At 49.7% G+C, this 18715-nt stretch overlaps 1 protein-coding gene across 2 annotated transcripts in view; it reads right to left on the minus strand.

Annotated features, from left to right (window-relative positions):
* Nucleotides 1-16413, minus strand: part of STUM (stum, mechanosensory transduction mediator homolog) — a 56563-nt gene extending 40150 nt beyond the window's left edge. For both annotated transcript variants that reach the window (XM_038542812.1, XM_038542811.1), the window contains exon 1: nucleotides 16202-16413. In XM_038542812.1, coding sequence (XP_038398740.1) covers nucleotides 16202-16397 — 196 coding nt within the window. In that variant the 5' untranslated portion in view covers nucleotides 16398-16413. The remainder of the gene's footprint in view (nucleotides 1-16201) is intronic.
* Between the last annotated feature and the right edge of the window lie 2302 nt (nucleotides 16414-18715).

Consider the following 18715-nt stretch of genomic DNA (forward strand, 5'->3'; position numbering starts at 1 on the left):
TGCGTGACCTTGGGGTTTACACGGTAAGAGTTTCCCTGGGGGAACCTCTTCTGGGGGTCTGGGCCCTTCATGCCAATGCCACCTGCACATGACTTTGTCCCTGCAACCCCAGATGGCCCCTGAGTCAGTCAGAACTGGCAGGCTGTACATGGTAAGACACAACTTACTTAGGGTACAGTACTTGGGAATTTGCTGCAATTGCTACGTCTGAACTGTAGGCTTTTTAATATATAATTTTGTGACTTTTATTTTTTTATTTTTTTTTTAATTTTTTTTATTTATTTATGATAGTCACAGAGAGAGAGAGAGGCAGAGACACAGGCAGAGGGAGAAGCAGGCTCCATGCACTGGGAGCCCGATGTGGGATTCGATCCCGGGTCTCCAGGATAGCGCCCTAGGCCGAAGGCAGGCGCCAAACCGCTGCACCACCTAGGGATCCCAATTTTGTGACTTTTATTTTTAAAATATAATTCTGTGACTTTTATTTTTAAATACTCCCAAACTTGCAGAGAAGTTTCACGAATAATAAGGGGAACTCCTGTCTACCCTTTACCCAATTCTTAATATTTGGCTACATTTGTTTTGTCATTCTCTTTCTCTCCATATTATTATTCCTTTTTCCTGAGCCATTTGTAAATAGGCTGCATTACATTGTGGCTCTTCATCCTGTAACACTTTAGTGTGTTTCTAATGACAAAGTGTCTGTTCTTCCATATTCATAGCACAGTTACCAATTTCAGGAAATCCTAACATGGATACGGTATTTATCTAATCGACAGCCCATATTCCAATTTTGCCAATTGTCTCATAGCATCTTTCTGGGTCTTCTTTTTCCCTCCAGTATGGGATCCAATCCAAGATTATGCTTTGCATTTAGTTCTCAAGGTTTTTTAGGCTTCTTTAATCTTTCATGACAATGATGTTTTTGAAGAATATCGGCTAGGTATTTTGTAGAATGCCCATCAGTTTGGGCTTCTCTGGTTATTTCCTCAGTAGATTCCGGTCATGCACTCCGAGCTGGGATACTGCACAAGTGATGTCCTGTCCCTCCCAGGAGATCCCACCAGGAGGTGGGTGATGTCTGGCTGTCCCACTTTGGTGATGCTAACCTTTTAATGCTTCATTGAGATATAATTCACATAGCAAAACATTCACCCATTTGATAATTTGGTGTGCAACCACACACAACCGGTTTTAAGACATTTTTGCCACCTTGGAAGAATCCCCATACGCATTAGCAGTCCCTCCCCATGTGCTCCCAGCCACACTCCTTGGCTGCCCTACCTTCCACCTCTATGCACCTGCCCATTCTAGACAGTCCATATAAATGCAATCTGCACCTGCCCATTCTAGACAGTCCATATAAATGCAATCATACGGAGTGTGGTCTTTTTTGACTGGCTTCTTTCATCTGATGTCATATTTCTAAGGTCTAGGCGATGTGATTCTGTTCACCGTCAGGATGCTGTATGATTTTTCCCCTTGCAAGTTATAAGCATTCTGTGGAGGCACTTTAAGTCAATGCAAATATCCTGCTCCCCACAAGAATTTTCCCCTAGATTTAATTTGATAGCTATTGCCCAAACCAATCTTTCTTAAAACGGTTTACTGAAGTTGATCATCTCCACTGTCCCTGTCCCCCACTTCTCAGCCATTAGCTATACCATACCACTTGGAAGGATGGATGATGGCCCTGCTCTTCTCAGTAACCTCGTGACTGTCCCAGTGACTTTTCCACATAGAGGCACTCTGTCTCAGCGAAGGGGCAGCCAACATCGGTCTTCTGCCCCATGTCCCTCCCCTGAGTGGCCAGGACACCAAGGACTACTCAGAGACAGACTCACATGTACTGGTGCAGCATCCCTATATCCTGCCTCCAGCCCTGAGAACCTTATGTGCTGGGAAGGCCGAGAAGTGACATGAAAGCCTGTGTCCCTTGGGTTTGGGTTCACTGGGTTAAAGGAAGAAGGACCCACTCTCCACTCTGCCTTCACAACCAGAAATCAGTATGCATATAGTTCAGCTTGCATGCAACAGGGGCACTAGGCACCCAGAGAGGCAGAAGGTAAGTGAGGCATAGTCCCCACCTTCAAGGAAATGATTATCTCCTAAGATTAAGACAATAGGGGCAGCCCGGGTGGCTCAGCAGTTTAGCGCCACCTTCAGCCCAGGGCATGATCCTGGAGACCAAGGATCGAGTGAGTCCCATGTCGGGCTCCCTGCATGGAGCCTGCTTCTCCCTCTGCCTGTGTCTCTGCCTCTCTCTCTCTCTCTCTCTCTCTCTCTGTATATTCTCATGAATAAATAAATAAAATCTTAAAAAAAAAGATTAAGACAATAGAGGGGCGCCTGGTCAGCTCCCTCAGAGGAGCGTGTGACTCTCAGTCACGGGGTCATGAGTTCATGCCCCACGTGGGATGCAGAGATGACTTAAATCAAACTTAAAATATACTTATAAAAGATTAAGACAACAGAAAAACCAGGATGTCGGGGGGAGCAAGAGGAACATCCTAAGTGGCCTGACAGTCCCAGAAGGAGGAGCTCACCACACAGAGAGCTCAGGAGGCCATATGAGGTGGGCTTGACAGCTAGACTAAAGAAACCAAGGAGGGAGAGTGGGTCCAGGTCACGGGGCCCCGCGGGCTCACTGTGGGGTATGAACTGAGCCCATGGACAGCGGGGAGCTCAGAAGGTTTCAGAGCAGAAGAGGATGTGGTCAGAGCTGAGATGGGAGCAGAGCTGTAATCCGAGAACACAGACCCTGCTGTCACAGTAACGTCATGCCCTCATGCCGGCCACACTGCCCTGTGACCTGGGAGTGCCTGCGACCATCGAGGGGCCGGCGGCGCTCCCTCTGCAGCCAGGCCCAAGGGGACGACTTCTCACAGGCCCAGGCGCGGCCAGAGCCCACCTGTACCCATGGGGAGGGTCTCTCTCCACCTGGGAAAGGCCCTGGCTTCTGCACCGGTGTCATGCTGCCATGTTTTCCTTGAGGTTTTCCTTCCTGGCTTCGAGATGCTTCTTGGTCTCAGAAGCCTCCAGCTGCCTGCCTGCATGTGCCCAGCCGCTGCACCGACGTGCACCTGGCCCACCCAGACGTGGCTTCCCGCACCAGCCGACCTCAGGCAGCAAGGCCAGAAGCTTCCTCAGAGGCACCTGTATTAATGTGTTGTCACATTCCACGTCCTACGTTCTAAAAGAATGTGGTCAGGGAGTAAGATTGGAAGATGGGGCAGGGGAAGGCTCAAAAGACGATGAATTTGCTAAAACCCATGGAATTGGACACTCTGAAAGAGTGACTATTATGGTGTGTGTTGTGGACCTCAGAGATACAGCAGGTTGGGCACAGACCTCTGCAACAAAGCAAGGGTCACCACCAAACAAGTCAAATGCACTGTTCAGCTTCCAGGGCACGTGAACGTTATGTCCACAGTCTACTGCGGCCTATTCGGTATGCAACAGCATTAGGTCTAAAAAAAGTAAAAACAGGAGCGCCCGGGTGGCTCAGCCTTCAACTCAGGTCATGAGCCCAGGGTTCTGGATCGAGCCCTGCATCAGGCTCTCTGCTCACCGAGGAGTCTGCTTCTCTCCCTGCTTGTGCATTCTCTCTCTCTGTAACTCCTCTCTCTCAAATAAATAAATAAATAAATCTTTTTTAAAAACTTAAAAAAATAAATAAAATTTAAAAAGTACATAGCTTAATTTAGACTTTGTTGCTACAAAATGCTAACCGTGTGAGCTTTTAACGAGTCACAATCACGGATCACAGGCTGCTACAGCACATACAACACTGAAAAACCTGAAATAGTGCACCAATCACTGAAATGTGATGCACAGACTTAGGAAGTGAGCAAATGCTGTTGGGGAAAGACTTGCTCTGCGAGGGGCTGCCACAGACCTTCCCTCCACGGAAGATGCAGTACCTGCGACCACACGCAGTAAAGTGAGGCACAAGAGAACAAGGTGCCTATGAAGCCATCTCCCTAGGGTGTCATGAGGGAGGAAGAGCTGGCAGCGACGAGAAGGCCCTGGTGGCAGAGGTTAATGGTCTCTGGCAGGCTGTTCCTCATCAGGTCTTTGTAAGGCCCAAGCACACATTTAATTCGATACGTGGCAATTATGTGCTCCCTACACTCCAGCACTGAGGGGACAGGAGGGCCTCAACAGGCATTGGCAAGGTGACACCGTGGGTCAGGGCGTTGGGGGCAGACGAGAACCATCCTGGGTAAATGAAGGCAGTGGAACAGCCCTAGAGCTGCCTGGCCCTGGGAATTCTGGGCCATTTCCTTGGTCGAGGTTTTAGGGCAGGGTGTTCTTCACCAACACCAAATTATTCTTGGCATTGAAGCCAAGCTTCTCAGTGAACGGCCAAAGCCCATGGGGTGGTTGGCTGCACCAGAGAACCCAGGCCAGGCCCACCCCACATTCCAGATTCCAGGACAGCCCTGGTCTTGCAGCCATTCCATCCAAGAAAAGCCCCTCTCCCATGAAGTTCAATGAATGCACAAGAAATCCCTGTGTTTGGTCATTTGAAGAAGAAAATACTGTCCCCAGACCATTTCTCCTGGAGGACCTGGGTAGCTCAGTGGTTGAGCATCTGTCTTTGACTCAGGTAGTGGTCTCAGGGTCCTGGGATCGAATCCCACATCAGGGTCCCTGGTTCTCCCTCTGCCTAGGTCTCTGCCTCTCTCTGTGTCTCTCATGAACAAATAAATAAAATCTTTTTTTAAAAAAAAAAAAAAGCAAAATAAATAAAATTTAAAAAGAAATTTGGCTCTTGATCAGCAGAGCTTGGCCTGGGGTGCTGAGGCCTGGCACCTGGGTCTCACTGGGAAGCTGCCATGTTAAAGACACACCTGTGCAATGTACATCCTGGTAAGGCCACATCCACCCCACCCAGAGGATGGAGTTTCACAGCTCTGTGCCACCAACAGGTGCCTCAGGCTGTGAAGTAAAGGTAAAGCCTGAGGTGGCATTTGTGTGTGCACATGCAAGCACACACTCATACTCACACTCATCAGCAGCTCCACGCACTCACAGCCTCTCACCCAACAGGAAAGTCAGTGTTGAGCCCCGGGTTTGGGGTGTGCACCGGCACCTCCAGTGTGTCAGATGTGTGGCCAGGTCTCAGCTCTGAGGGTTTAGAACACTCCAAAGAAGGAAGCACTTACGGGTGTCCTGCCCACCCTGGGGGGCCCCTGGGAGGATGGCCCCAGAAATAACCTTGGAAGAAAAGGAAATTTTGCCGAAGCGAGTTGCTGACAATAACCCCCTCTGGCCACAAGTGATGAGTTCCATTCTGTGGACGGAGAAGCAAAGACTCAGAGAGTTTAAGGGGCCTGCTCAGGGTTTCGTCTTCTTTGACTGGTCCTCGGCTTGAGCACACAGTCAGGGCACAGTGCCCACCTGGCAAGCAAAATGCTGCTGGAGGCACTCAGAGTCACTTTCCTCTGCTCAGTGCTTGGGTGACACCTGATTGAAACACAAACTTCCTCAGTGGCATCTGCTTGCTGACCCCTTCCAGCAGCCCCGTCCCTTGCAACATCTCAGAAGAAATGGGGGCACTGTTTGCCCAGTGGGTCTGAATTTGACCAGTCACCCCCGACCCAAGCCACAGTGGGACACACCCCATGGGAGACTCACGGAGCAGGTGTCATTCAGGTTCCAAGAGTGGCAGGGCACCTCCAACCCCATTACCACACCTGACACGTGCCCTGCAGACACTGGATTATAAACGATCCTGTGGTGTCAGCAAGTGTCACCACAGTGGGGTGTGGACATGGCAGTCCCAGGCATTTCCAGCACTTGGCCATTGTGAAAACACTGCCATATCCGCATGACACCATCATAACCCCGTGAGAAGGAGGTTTACTCCAGATAATGCTTATTCAGTTTTTCTAGCTACAAAAGTAATACATTTCATCTCATCTTAGGAAATTTGAGAAATACATAAAAGTATCAAGAAGAAAATAACCTCCAGGCTCTCCTCACCTGTTAACATCTCAGTGTCTTCCAGTTTTACCTACTTGTCTTTTTACCTAGCTCTACCTGGTATGCACTTGATTTCAAGATTCCATTGATCATAAAACACACCATGAATTTAGTAACAACTTTTTAGGAAAGAAAGAAAAAAAAAAAAGAAATCATTTCTCTGACATCAGATTCACACTTAAAAACATCCACACTGTAGGGAAAAGAGCTGCCTTAGAATCATGGAAATAAAAAAGATGTGAGAGCCTGCGGATGGCACAATTGCAACCTACATTTTTCCCATTTCTCCTAAAGCTTGCTGCCCCAACATCAGAAACGTTTTGCAAACACCATTTCAATGGGTAAATAACATTCTCCCATCCTTCTATTGTTGCTGTTTGGGTTTGTGTATAATACTATTTTTATAGTCATCTCTATGCCCCACGTGGTGCTTGAACTCCCAACCCCAAGATGGAGAGCCAGATGCTCCGCCCACCGAGCCAGCCAGGCGCCCAGGTTTGTTTACAATTTTCAATGTTATTAATAATGCTTCATGGCACATCTTCATGCATAACTTTCTGTCTCTGTTTTTGATTGTTTTCTTAGGGTGAGTTCCTGCAAGTGGAATTACTGCTTAAAGGGTATGAACATTTGAAGACTCTTAATACCTAAGTGCCAAACTGGTTTCCAGAAAAGATGTCCCAATTTACATTCCTATCAGCCATGCATAAAAGTCCCTTCTTTTTCCATGGCATTGATACTTAAACTTAAAAAGAAAGAAAAGCAAGTAACACAGGTATTCAGCTTTTTAAAAATCAAACAGAAAAAAACCGGGGGCTTTTAGAGAAAAGCAATAGTCCCTTATACTCAGAGCTCTCCCTGCTGAGTCCAGCTTCCCAGAGGCAGGCACTTCTATTTATGGAGCCCCTATCATGAACGAGGCACTATTCTACGGTGCAGGGATACACAATGAGCAGAACAGACCAAAACCAGCCAAACAAAAAACAGACAATAGAGAAAATAAGCTAAATATATAGTATGTTTGATAACAAGAGTACTCTCAAGGAAAAGGAAGTAGGTAAAGGTAGGTATGTGGGGAGGAGACAGAGTGGGGAGGAGGAGAGCTGCCATCTTTTAGTAAGATCATCTGGGCAGGTGTTTGGACTGAACTGTGTCCCTTCAAAACCCACAGGTGGAAGTCCTCACCCCCAGCACCTTGGATTGTGACTGTATTTGGAGATAAGACCTTTTTTTTTTTTAAGATTCATTTAGTTGTTTTAGAGAGTGGGGGAGCATGGGAGAGGGGAAGGGGCAGAGGGAGAAGCAGACTCCCTACTAAGCAAGGAGTTGGACGTGGGGCTCGATCCCATGACCCTGAGATCACGACCTGAGTCAAAGAAACCAAGAGTCAGATGCTCAACTAACTGAGCCACCTGGTGCCCCCGGGAGATAAGATCTTTAAAAAGGCAATTAAGTTAAAATGAGGTCTTTGGGGGGACCCTAAACCAGTATGACTTGTGTCTCTAAAAGAAGGGGATACTGGACACAGATGTGTGCTTGCACAGAGCAAAGACAGCGTGAGGACGGGAGAAGGTGGCCATCTACAAGCCAGGCAGAGAGGCCTCAGGAGAAACCAGCCTTGCCTGCACTTGATGTGGATGCCCAGCCTCCAAAAGTGTGTGAAGATAAATTTCTGCTGTTGAAGCTGCCAGTCTGTAGTGCTTGTGGTGGGGGCTCCAGCACCCCAACACAGGCAGCCTTGCTGAGTCTGTGACATTAGAGTAAAGCCCTGAGTATGTGAATGAAGGAGCCACATAGGTATCTGTGGGATGAGTCCACTGGGCAGAAGGAACAACAAATGAAAAAGCTCTGAGATAAGAAGGTGCCTCTTAAATATTTGAGGAATTGCAGAGGCCAGTGGGGCTGGAACAGAGTGAACAAGAAGGAGAGGAGCAGGAGGTGAGTCCCAAGGACAGAGGGTGGCTGATGCTATGGAGCCCTGCTGCCTCCTGCAGAAGCCGCTGTGGCCAGCGAGCCCGGGGAATGGGGCTAGTCTAAATGGAGACGTGCTGTAAGTGCTCAGTGCACATCAGATTTTGAAAACTTAGCATGTAAAAGAGGAATATTAGACATGTCATTAATAATTTTTATTGATATGCATTGGATGATAAATACATTGGCCATATTGACTTAAATAAAGTATACTAGAAAAGTTAATTTCACCTGTTCCTTTTTATTTTTTCTAAAATAGGCACTAGAAAATTTTAGCTTATACCTGTAGCTCAGGTTATATTTCCTTGGGAAAGTTCTGGTCCAGGGACTTGTGGGTTACGATAAAAACTTGAGCTTTTGCTCTCGGTCACATGGAGCCGTTGGAGGGTTTCCAACTCAAAAAATGACATGATCTGGGGCACCTGGGAGGCTCAGTCAGGTTAAGCATCTGACTTCGGCTCAGGTCATGATCTCAAGGTCCTGGGATCCAGCCCCAGTCAGGCTCCTTGCTCAGCGGGGAGGCTGCTTCTCCTTCTCCCTCTGCTCCTCCTCCACCCTGGCTTGTGCTCACTCGTGCACTTGCGCTCTCTCTCTCTCTCTCTCTCTCTCTCTCAAATAAACAAATTAAATCGTTTTTAAAAAATAACATGATATGACTTACTCATGTTTTCAAAGGATGGCTCTGGTGGCCATGTTGAGGGCAGAGCACTAGGCACATCAATAAAGATGTGCAGACCAGTTATGGGGCAATTGCAATAATTCAGGAGAAGATGGGACATGGTCCAGCAAGGCAAAAGCAGCATAGTAAGAAGTGGTCAGACACCGAATAGATTTTCAAAGCAGAGCCAGGGGAATTTCCTGACAGATTACGCATGAGGTACAAGAAAAAGAAGTCAAAGATGAGTCTGGGTTTTTGGCCTGAGCTCCTGGAAGGATGTCAGTTGTTGTAAGGAGGGAAAAGAAGGGAGAAGCAGGTCTGGGGAACAACAGTGGGAGCTTGGTTTTATATTAGTTAAGTCTCGGGTGCCTTGTGATTTCCAAGTGGAGATGTCAGGAAGTCAGGTGAGTATAAGACTCTGGAGTCCAGGGAGAAGTCTGAGCTGGAGATCTGGCTTTGGGAGTGATCCTTATAAAGATGCCACTGAAAGCCAGAAGACACTATCAAAGGAGCTAGTGGCGGGGGGGTGGGGGGGCAAGGTCAGAGAGAAGGCCAAGATCAAGAGCCCCAGGGCCCTGGGGACCACCTAGTGTGGAGGCTGCCAAGACTACCAAAGAAAACAGAGAAGAAGCTGTGAGGTCCAGAGAACACCAGGAGAGGGAGATGTTCCAGAAGCCAGAGGAAGATAGTATTTCAAGGAGGGAGCAGGCACTGCGTCCAATGCTACTGAGTGCTCCAGAAGAAACAGACAGAGACCTGGCCATGGGATTTAGCAACCTGGACATGCTGGGGATCCTGAAAAGTATAGTTCAGGTGAGTGATGGAGACAGAATGACTACAGTTGGTTCAAGAGAAAACGAGAGGAGGGAGATTGGTGACTGCCAAACCAGGTAACTCCTGCAGGGAACTGTATGTAAAGGAGAGCACAGAGAAATGGCAGTGGTGGGAGGGGAACGTAGGATCAAGGGAGGCTATTTTTAAAAGGTGGGAGACAATGTCAGCAGGTGCGTGTACTGCTGGGAATGAACCAATAGGTAAAGAAACAATGGGGATGTCAGAAAGAGTGGGAATTCTTCTGATGTTTTTCTAATCTTCAGAGTATACTTATATTGCTTCTTCATGTTTTAGCCACATTAGATATTGACTTTCTCCTAGGATATGTAAGATTAGCTTACTTATATCAGCCCTCATCCTCCTGCTGCTCTTGTTCCAGTATTATCCAAGTGTATCACTATTTTCCCAACGTCCCAACACAGCCTTATTTCAGTTCAACCACTGATCACCTTGGTAACCTTTATTTCTTGGTCTACCAACTATAGACAGCATCTTTTGATCCCCTCACTTTATACGAGGTGGGTATTCACATCTCCACTCTACCGTCTCCATGTCAGTTTTGGTAGGTTGTTGCTAGGATGATAACAATGTTAACAACCACAAAATCTCAGCAACTCGTGCTTATTTCTCATTCATATGACATCTGTGCCCTGCTTCTGATGTCCTTTTTATTCTGGGAGGCAGACTGAAGAGTGGCCCCCGTCTGAGACCTGCCATTCTCATGAGAGAAAGAGAAGAGGAATGCCAGAGCCTCACAATGCCTCTTTAAAAATATATATTTATTTATTTATTCATGAGAGACACAGAGAGAGAGAGAGAGGCAGAGACACAGGCAGCGGGAGAAGCAGGCTCCCTATGGGGAGCCCGATGCGGGACTTGATCCCAGGTCTCAGAATCAGGACCCAAGGCGAAGGTAAACACTCAACCGCTGAGCCATCCAGGTGCCCCTCTCACAATGCCTCTTAAAGTGTCTGCTCAGTCATGGCATATGTCACTGCCATTCACATTCAATTGGCCAAAGCAAGTCACGTGCCCAAGCCCGGTATCAGTGGGCAGGGAAGGAAGTATTGCCCTCCCACAGGAAGCATGGCCAGCCATATGGCATCAGGTGGGGATGTGCCATCCTCTTTTCAGGGAGGACAGTGAATAATTGGGAACAATAATCTATCACAATTCACCTGTCAACTTCTACAAGCTTTAGTTTTCATTATATATTGTCAAGATGGAAAAACTTTACGTCTTCCTGTATAGCTATTATTAAGCAGTATTCGATGCCTTATCTATGGTTGCTTTTATTTTTTTTTTAATTGTTTTTTAAGGTATTTATTTATTTATTTGTGATAGTCACAGAGAGAGAGAGAGGCAGAGACACAGGCAGAGGGAGAAGCAGGCTCCATGCACCGGGAGCCCGACGTGGGATTCGATCCCGGGTCTCCAGGATCGCGCCCTGGGCCAAAGGCAGGCGCCAAACCGCTGCGCCATCCAGGGATCCCCTATGGTTGCTTTTAAAAATTGAAAACCGGGATGCCTGGGAGGCTCAGTGGTTGAGCATCTGCCTTTGACTCAGGTCAAAATCCTGGGATCCTGGGATGGAGTCCCACATGGGGCTCCCCACAGGAATCCTGCCTCTTCCTCTGCCTATGTCTCTGCCTCTTTCTGTGTGTCTCTCGTGAATAAATAAATAAAATCTTAAATAAATAAATGTTGAAAACCCCTAAGCAGCACTTATATTATTATGACTAAGCAAATATTCTTTGCTGCACAAAGAGGCTAAGAGTATATATTGCGCATACTGTTCCAATGACACAGATCCTATGCACTTAGAAGAGCCCTTTTTATATTCCATCATTTGCTGAATATCAGGCCACATTTTGATTTACTTCATATTTGAGCTATGCCTTTCATCAAAAATTTTTGTTTTTCCTTAAGTTTCTGATTACCTCTCCTTTTTCATTGTTGGTGGAAGAAACATGTGTTTTCTACACTGTATGCCCAATATCCTCCAAATTTTTTCTCATTCCATTAATCGTTTGGGATATTTTTGTTCTTCTTTTTTGAAGTCTGCTGTCCTTCTGATCTAATTGAGCAGGTTGCTTCAGTTTGGGATCTTAACACTTTTGCATAGCTTTTTGTCTTTAATGCTGTTACTAATTGCCTTCTGTTTTTTATCAAAGGTTTAATTTCTGGCAGTTCCCCATAATACTCTTAACTCTACAGAATGTCCCCTTCTCACACCATTCTCAGAAAACTCTTTCCTTTCATTTATTTATTTATTTATTTATGATAGTCACACAGAGAGAGAGAGAGAGAAGCAGAGACATAGGCAGAGGGAGAAGCAGTCTCCATGCACCGGGAGCCCGACGTGGGACTCGATCCCGGGTCTCCAGGATCTTGCCCTGGGCCAAAGGCAGGCACTAAACCCCTGCGCCACCCAGGGATCCCCAGAAAACTCTTTCCTGGAGCTTTCATCCTCCCACTTAAAGAAGACTGACTGCTCTCTCAGGCCTGTTGAACAATTATATCCTCAATTTTCATGGCTGCCTTAAATTGGATCCGTTGTTTCCCAGATCTCATATCTTCTCTCTTGGTTTACTCTCTCATTTTACTGAAATGCATACTTAAGTAACTTCCTTAAAAAGGTAAAATAGGAAAAAAAAAAAAAAGGTAAAATAGGATGTAAACTTCCCTGGCCTTTGCATCTTTAGGACCATCACACTTACATATAAAATAAGGCACAGGACCAGATGATCTCTAATGCCTATTCCAGGAGTATGATTCTAGTCAATACTCATTCATATATAGCATGCTATATCAAGGAGAAATTTAAAATGGTTGCTGTTTTCAAGGAACTTACATCTAGAAAGGCAAAAAATAAACTCCTGAAAAAAATAATAAAAAGTCAGCAGCAGATGCCACAAAATAGGGCAATATTCAATATCAGTTTGAGCCTCAGGGCTAGAGGAAAGACAGAGAGAAGCTGAGCCAGTCTATGGTGCTCTTACCAGGGAAGCAAGACTTGAGCGTTAAAGAGTAGGCAATATATTAGAGATAGATTAAATATTTATGAATATTCAGCAGTAGATTTATGGCCAACGTTAGTCTAATGGAATGGTTAACGGTCAAGGGAGGCTCTCCTCCCTACCACTGCCCTGTCACCATCTGAGTTACCAACATTTTTGTTTCACCAAGTCAATTGAGAAAGATAAAATTTTTAAATATGAAAGTAGAACTTTGCCTGTGGCCAACAGACAAACTCTGTTCTGGAGCATGACGATGAACTTTCATTACACATATGAATTATGTATAAACTTAAAAATGCCCTATTTTTTTGGATTATGAAGTTACTGACGATGCTCTTTATTAGTAGTGTTTCACTGACCAGGACGGGGTAGGGGGCATTCTCTTTACCATCATCCATTTTTTTAAAAGATTTATTTATTTATTTGTTTAAGAGAGTATGTATGTGTGCTGGCAAGCAGGGGGAGAGGCAGAGGGAGAGAGAAAGAAGCTGATCTCACAACCCTGAGTCCTGACCTAAGCAGAACCAAGAGCCGGGTGCTTAACCGACGGAGCCACCCAGGTGCCCCTACCATCCTCCATTTTTAAAATTTGTTTTGTGAGACACCTGGGTGACTCAGCGGTTGGATGCCTGCCTTTGGCTCAGGTCGTGATCCCGGGATTCGGGATAGTAGAGTCCTGCATCGGGCTCCCTGCATGGAGCCTGCTTCTCTCTGCCTATGTCTCTGCCTCTCTCTCTCTCTTTCTCTCTCTCTCTGTGTCTCTCATGAATAAATAAATAAATCTTTAAAAAAAATAGAATAAAATTTGTTTTGTATTGTTCCAATGAGGAGTCAGAGTGACCATAAATCGCTGCTTTTTTCCATCCCCTCCCAGGAAACGAAATATCCCTCTGTGGCATGACAGCACTGCCTGTTGCACCAGAGAAGGCTCTGGGGATTGTAAGGATTGGGCTTTTCCCACTGGATGAACCCAAGGCATTCGCATCATAGGAAAAACATGCCTTCATCCAGCTCCCCAACCCCACTGTCCCATTCGATTTGCAAATGAAGATAAGACTTGCAGAGAAGAAAGTTTTCAGAACAAAGAAAGAATCTTTGGGTCAAGGGTCTGATCAGTTTCCAAAGAGTAGGGATAAAGAGAGGACAGCAAGTGCTTGGGGCCTTGAGGTTGAGTTCCTAAGCAGGGTCTAACCTCCTGCAACACCTCCAGGAGGCTTTCTCCAAACCCTGCTTCCACCTAGCAAGAATTAACTGTGCTCAAACACTGTTCTTGCTGCCATGACAGCATTTATTAAATTCAAACAAAGTTTGCATCAATTTTCCCCAACAGTGTGTGTGACACCTCGACTGACTTATTCATCACCACATCACAGTGCCTGGCATGTAGTGGTTGCAGTGTTTGTTGAATGAATGAGAGCAAATGCATTGAAAAAAAGCTGCATTTCATAAAATGACAGAGCCAGACATAAATATTCAGTTTTCACAGGAGCTTCACATAAGCCAAAAGGACCTAGAGAAGGAGATCTAGGCCAAGGAGATGATTTCCAGGTTCTGGGCCACTCATACCATTCACGGAGGACAAAACAAAACAAAACAAAAAATCACCTGCAAGTTTTGTCTGGGCTGCTTTGTCACCCTGGGCTCTGCTGCAGGTTCAGGGGAGCAAAGAGATCAACAAGGACTCAAAGCACCCCCATGCACCCAGAGGTGGGGGCGGTACTGAGCTCTGCAGAAGAGCCAAGAGCAAGAGGAATGAACCCACCATCCCTGGAGCACTGCCTCTGTGCCCAACCCCTAAGCTTCCTAGAATTTCATTCATCCTCTCATAGCCCAGAGTGACAGGCATCCTTGACTTCCAGGTGAGAAACACAACCGGTGATCAGGAGCCCCTCCTTCATTGTGGAGAAGGCGGGGGGGGGGGGGGGGGGGGGGGGGGGGGGGGAGAACTGTGTGCCCAGCAAACTGTCCAGTGACAATGACCAGCAAAACGAAACGAAAAAAAAAAAAGCCTGGATACAGTCATTGAAGATTCAGAAATCTATACACCCTTGGCTCACTTGTTTTTATTAGTTTTGCAGTTTGCTAATTTTCCCTGTATTTTCTTTTGGCTTCTCAGATAGGTTTCTTACAAAAATCCTATAGGATTCTGATCTAATGGAAGGGAGGTGTGAAGAGGAAAGAGCAGGATGCCCAGGGCAGGGGCATAACCTAAGGAGGGGAGGGAGGGGGAGGAAGGCCTGCAGGGGTCCACAGCGGGGCAGCTGCGTCCTTCTGCAAGTGGTCTGCTGGGGGAGGAGGAGCATAATCCCCTCCCCCAGCAGCGGTTTGGGGCAGCTGCTCTTATGGAGCAGCAAGGCACCTGTTTCCCCAAAAGACCATACAGGGCGCCATTTACTTCACCACTTATAAAAAGTGGAATGAAGACACATCCCTGCTCATGATCTTCACCTCCCCAGAGGGACAGCCAGGCAGTGCATTTGTACTCCAGCAGGTGGGAGTCCTCCCGGTGTCTAACTGTGCAGGGAGCTGGAGAGCCGGCCTGGTGACACGGCCCCCCGGGGGGACAGGCTGCAGAGGTGCCACGAGGGGAGATCCCCGCTGACGCCCCCCCTACCTTCCGGCTGAGACACATCTAGGGCCCTGGGCACCAGGACGAGCGAGCACCAAGGGGAAAGTGAACACGTCCCGCGTGGATGGGTGTGACCTTCGCTACCACGGCCACGGCCGGGGCCCCGGGGAGCTGGCTCAGCGCGGGGCCGTGAGAAAGGCCAAAGTAAAACAGAAAACCGCTTCCAGCTGACCTCTGTTCTTGGGAACTTGGAGCCGTGCGCTGGCAACCGGCTGGCGCAGGGGCAGACTTTCTCCGGGGAGGGCACAGGGGTGCCTGCCGCTCCAGACCCGCACGCAATCGGGGTGTGTTGGGGGGGAACCTCCTGGCAAGAATGGCGAGTGGTCCCCAGCAGGCCAGCCGGGAGTTAGGCGGAGGCGTGCAGAGAACCGGGGTGGGGTCAGGAGAGGGAGGGTCAGGGAACCGTCCCATTCCCTCCTCTACATACCCCTAGGCACCCCTACCTCTGGGATGGACTCTTAAAATGTGGGGCACCGGGGACCATCAGGGCGCTCCGGGCACCCGAGTCCCACAAGGGATTACACGGGCGCGCTCCCCACTTTCTAGGGGTCACCTCTGGCCGAAAGCGGTCCAGCCGGGCATTCCAACTAGCGAGCCGGTCCCCGGTGCCCCCGAGCCCTGCGGCGGCGGCGGGCGGGACCGCGGACATCCCGAAGGAGGCGGAGGACACCCGCCCCCGCACGGTCGGCTCCGCGCGAAGGCAGGCGGCTCGCGGGGAGTCCCGAAGCCCGGCTGGGGCCCCTCTTCCAGCTCCTCCCGCCGCTGGGCCCGCGCCCCTCAAAGGAAGGGGCTCGCGGGGGGCGGGGGGCGGGGGGCGCGCCGGGGACCCGGGGCAGGATTTCGGGGCTCCCGGAGCGGAGCCGCGCGGGGGCCGAGGGAGCCGTCGGTGCCGCCGCCCGCGGGCCCGGGGTCCCCCGCAAAGTTCCGGCTCCGGGGGCCAGACCACGGCGCTCACAGGTGGGAGGAAGGGAGCGCGCGTCGGGGAGCCCACTCCGCGCGCCTCGGCCGGGCACCTGCCGCGGGAGGGGGTGGCGCTGGGAGCGCGGCGCCCGCGCAGGGCGTCCCCGGGGCGCGGGGGGCGCAGCCGCCGCGTCTTACCCAATCCCGGCACGAAGGTGTTGAGGAAGAGGCAGATGACGGCCACCGGGAAGGGCATGTAGGGGATGGCGGCGCGCAGGGGGCCCTTCTTCTCGCGGACCTGCACCACCACCCCGCTGGACGAGGACGCGGCGCGGGGGTCCGCCGCCGCCGCCGCCGCCGCCGCGGTCTCGGCGTCTTTGTGCGAAGGCTCCATGGCGGGGCGCGCGCTGGGCGGGTGGCGGCGGCTCCGGGCCCCGGGCTCCGCGCCCAGCTCCGGCGGCCAGCGGCTCGTCTACAGCCCGCACTCCCGCGTCCCCACGCGCCCGGCCCTCCGCCGCGCTGCGCCGCGCCCACACCCCGGCGCGGGGCGGAGGGGGCGGCGCGACACCCGGCGACGGCGCCCCGACGCCCCTCCCCGCCGGGCCCCTTCCCCGCCCCCTCCCCGCCTCCCCCTACAAAATGCCACTGACGGATCCTAGCCGAGGCTGCCGAGTACAAGAGCCACGCGCGGGGAGCCGGCGCGGTGCAGGTCCTGCCTGGGAGGGTGGCCGCGCGCCCCCGGGGCGGGTCAGCTGGGACGCCGCGGAGGGGTGGCGCGCTGCGCGGGCCTGTCGCCGAGGTGGAGCGCAGTCCTTTCGCCGGGAGGCGCCCGCGAGGCTGCGCCGCCGGAGGCCGGGGTCGCACGGCGCCTGGTGCCCACTAGGCCTTCAGCTCTCTCGGATTTAAATGGATTTCGTCCCAGTCGACAATAGAGCTGCAAGCAGGAGACACGGCTTTTCAAACAGGTTCAAGACTGCTTAGGATGGGACCCTCTCCTACACACACACACACACACACACACACGCGCGCGCGCGCACAGACGCGGAAGGCGGGAAGAAGTGCACCTGCTGCGGGAAGCTGGGATGGTGGGGACCAGCCCCTGAACCGTCCTGGAAGAAAACCTGGCCTTTTGTGTGCTCGACGTGGTGGTTAGGAAGCCAGCGAGGACACAGCGCCGTCTGGTGTTGACAATGTGACAATCGGTAGAAGCCAGAGGGTTCTCCTATGGAGTCCTAGCTGGGGGAGCAAAAGGTCCCACACTGAATTAGGGTTTTGGGGGAATGTTTTTAAGTGGGCTTCCTGCCCAGCATTGGAGCCCAGCGCGGGCTGGAACTCGAGATCCTGAGATCAAGACCTGAGCTGAGATCAAGAGTCGGAGGTTCATCCTACTGAGCCACCCAGGCATCCCTGAATTAGGTTTTTTTGAATAATGCTGCCCTCACCTCATCTCCACACCATTTGGGAAAAGTGACTGGATGAAAGCAACTACCTCCTACCTTAGGGCAATGTTCAATGAGTCAGAATTACCCAAATATTCATCCCAGAATGATGGGAAGAAGGCAAATCGACTTCCTTCCCCGTGACCCTCCTTCTCCAGGAATAATAGTGACTGTATGACCCTAAAACAGCACAGGAGTCAGAGGAAGGACACTGAAAGTCTTTCAGATCATACATGATTTTCCGGGTATCTGAATAAAATGATTTAAAAGCAGATGCTCAGCGGGGGGTAGTGGTGACACCATGGCCACACAAGTACCTTCATGCTCATATCTAACTCAGGCCTGGCAGGCAGAGTGAGCAAGGTATAGTCTCTATTGGGCCACTGATTACCTGTGTGACTTAAAAGAACTCATTGAGCCTTTTCTGGGCTCAGATTGCAACATCAAAGCAGAATTTAATATGCATTTATTGAAGGCCTAATACCACTCAGGTTCCGGGGAGAGAGGAAGGAGGTAAACCCAGGCTCTGCCTTCAAGGGTCTAGTAGATGAACTGAGCACAGTGATAGAATCGGACAGTGACAGATGTCCTGGCTGTCGTAAGCTGAAGGTGCTGAACAAACGAGGGCGTGTCTGCGGAGCTGCCACCCACTGTGGTTGTACAGTGGCTAGAGCCAATCTTGGTCCAGAATCCATATGGATAGGATATTTCATTCAGAGGCCCAGGAAATAGCCCACATTATTTGAATATTCTTTCACAGAGCACCTGGACTACTTTAGGGCCATGCAAACACTATTATTCCTAGAAGGGGAAAAAAAGGATTTCAAGGAAGAAAGTGGATATACATCTCCCAATTTGCCAGATGATTCACTTAATATCTGGATGTCAGAAAGACATCCAGGCAGAGCAACAACACATACAAAAGCATGGATGGAAGTCTAGGAAAGCAGGGAACATTCCAGGGATTACAGTTATGTCTCGGGCTGGAGCTTGTGTGGAAGGGATAGGAGTTGGCTCGAGTTGGCCAAAATCCCAACAGTGAAGGGCAAAGAAATCTGGACTTTATCCTGGTGGCCCTGTTGGGTCACTGGAATGTTTTCAGCAGGGGGCAGAGTGACATGAACGTTGCAAGTTACTATGTAACAAACTACCCCAGAATTTGGTGGCTTGACACAACCTTTTTGTAATGATCACAAGTTCTGTGGGTCAGGAAATGTCTGGAGGCTCAGCTGTGAAGGCACCAATGGTGGCAGCTGGAGCAACTAGGAGTGAG

The sequence above is a fragment of the Canis lupus genome, chromosome 7 (genome assembly GCF_011100685.1).
Source record: "Canis lupus familiaris isolate Mischka breed German Shepherd chromosome 7, alternate assembly UU_Cfam_GSD_1.0, whole genome shotgun sequence".
Taxonomy (NCBI): Eukaryota; Metazoa; Chordata; class Mammalia; order Carnivora; family Canidae; genus Canis; species Canis lupus.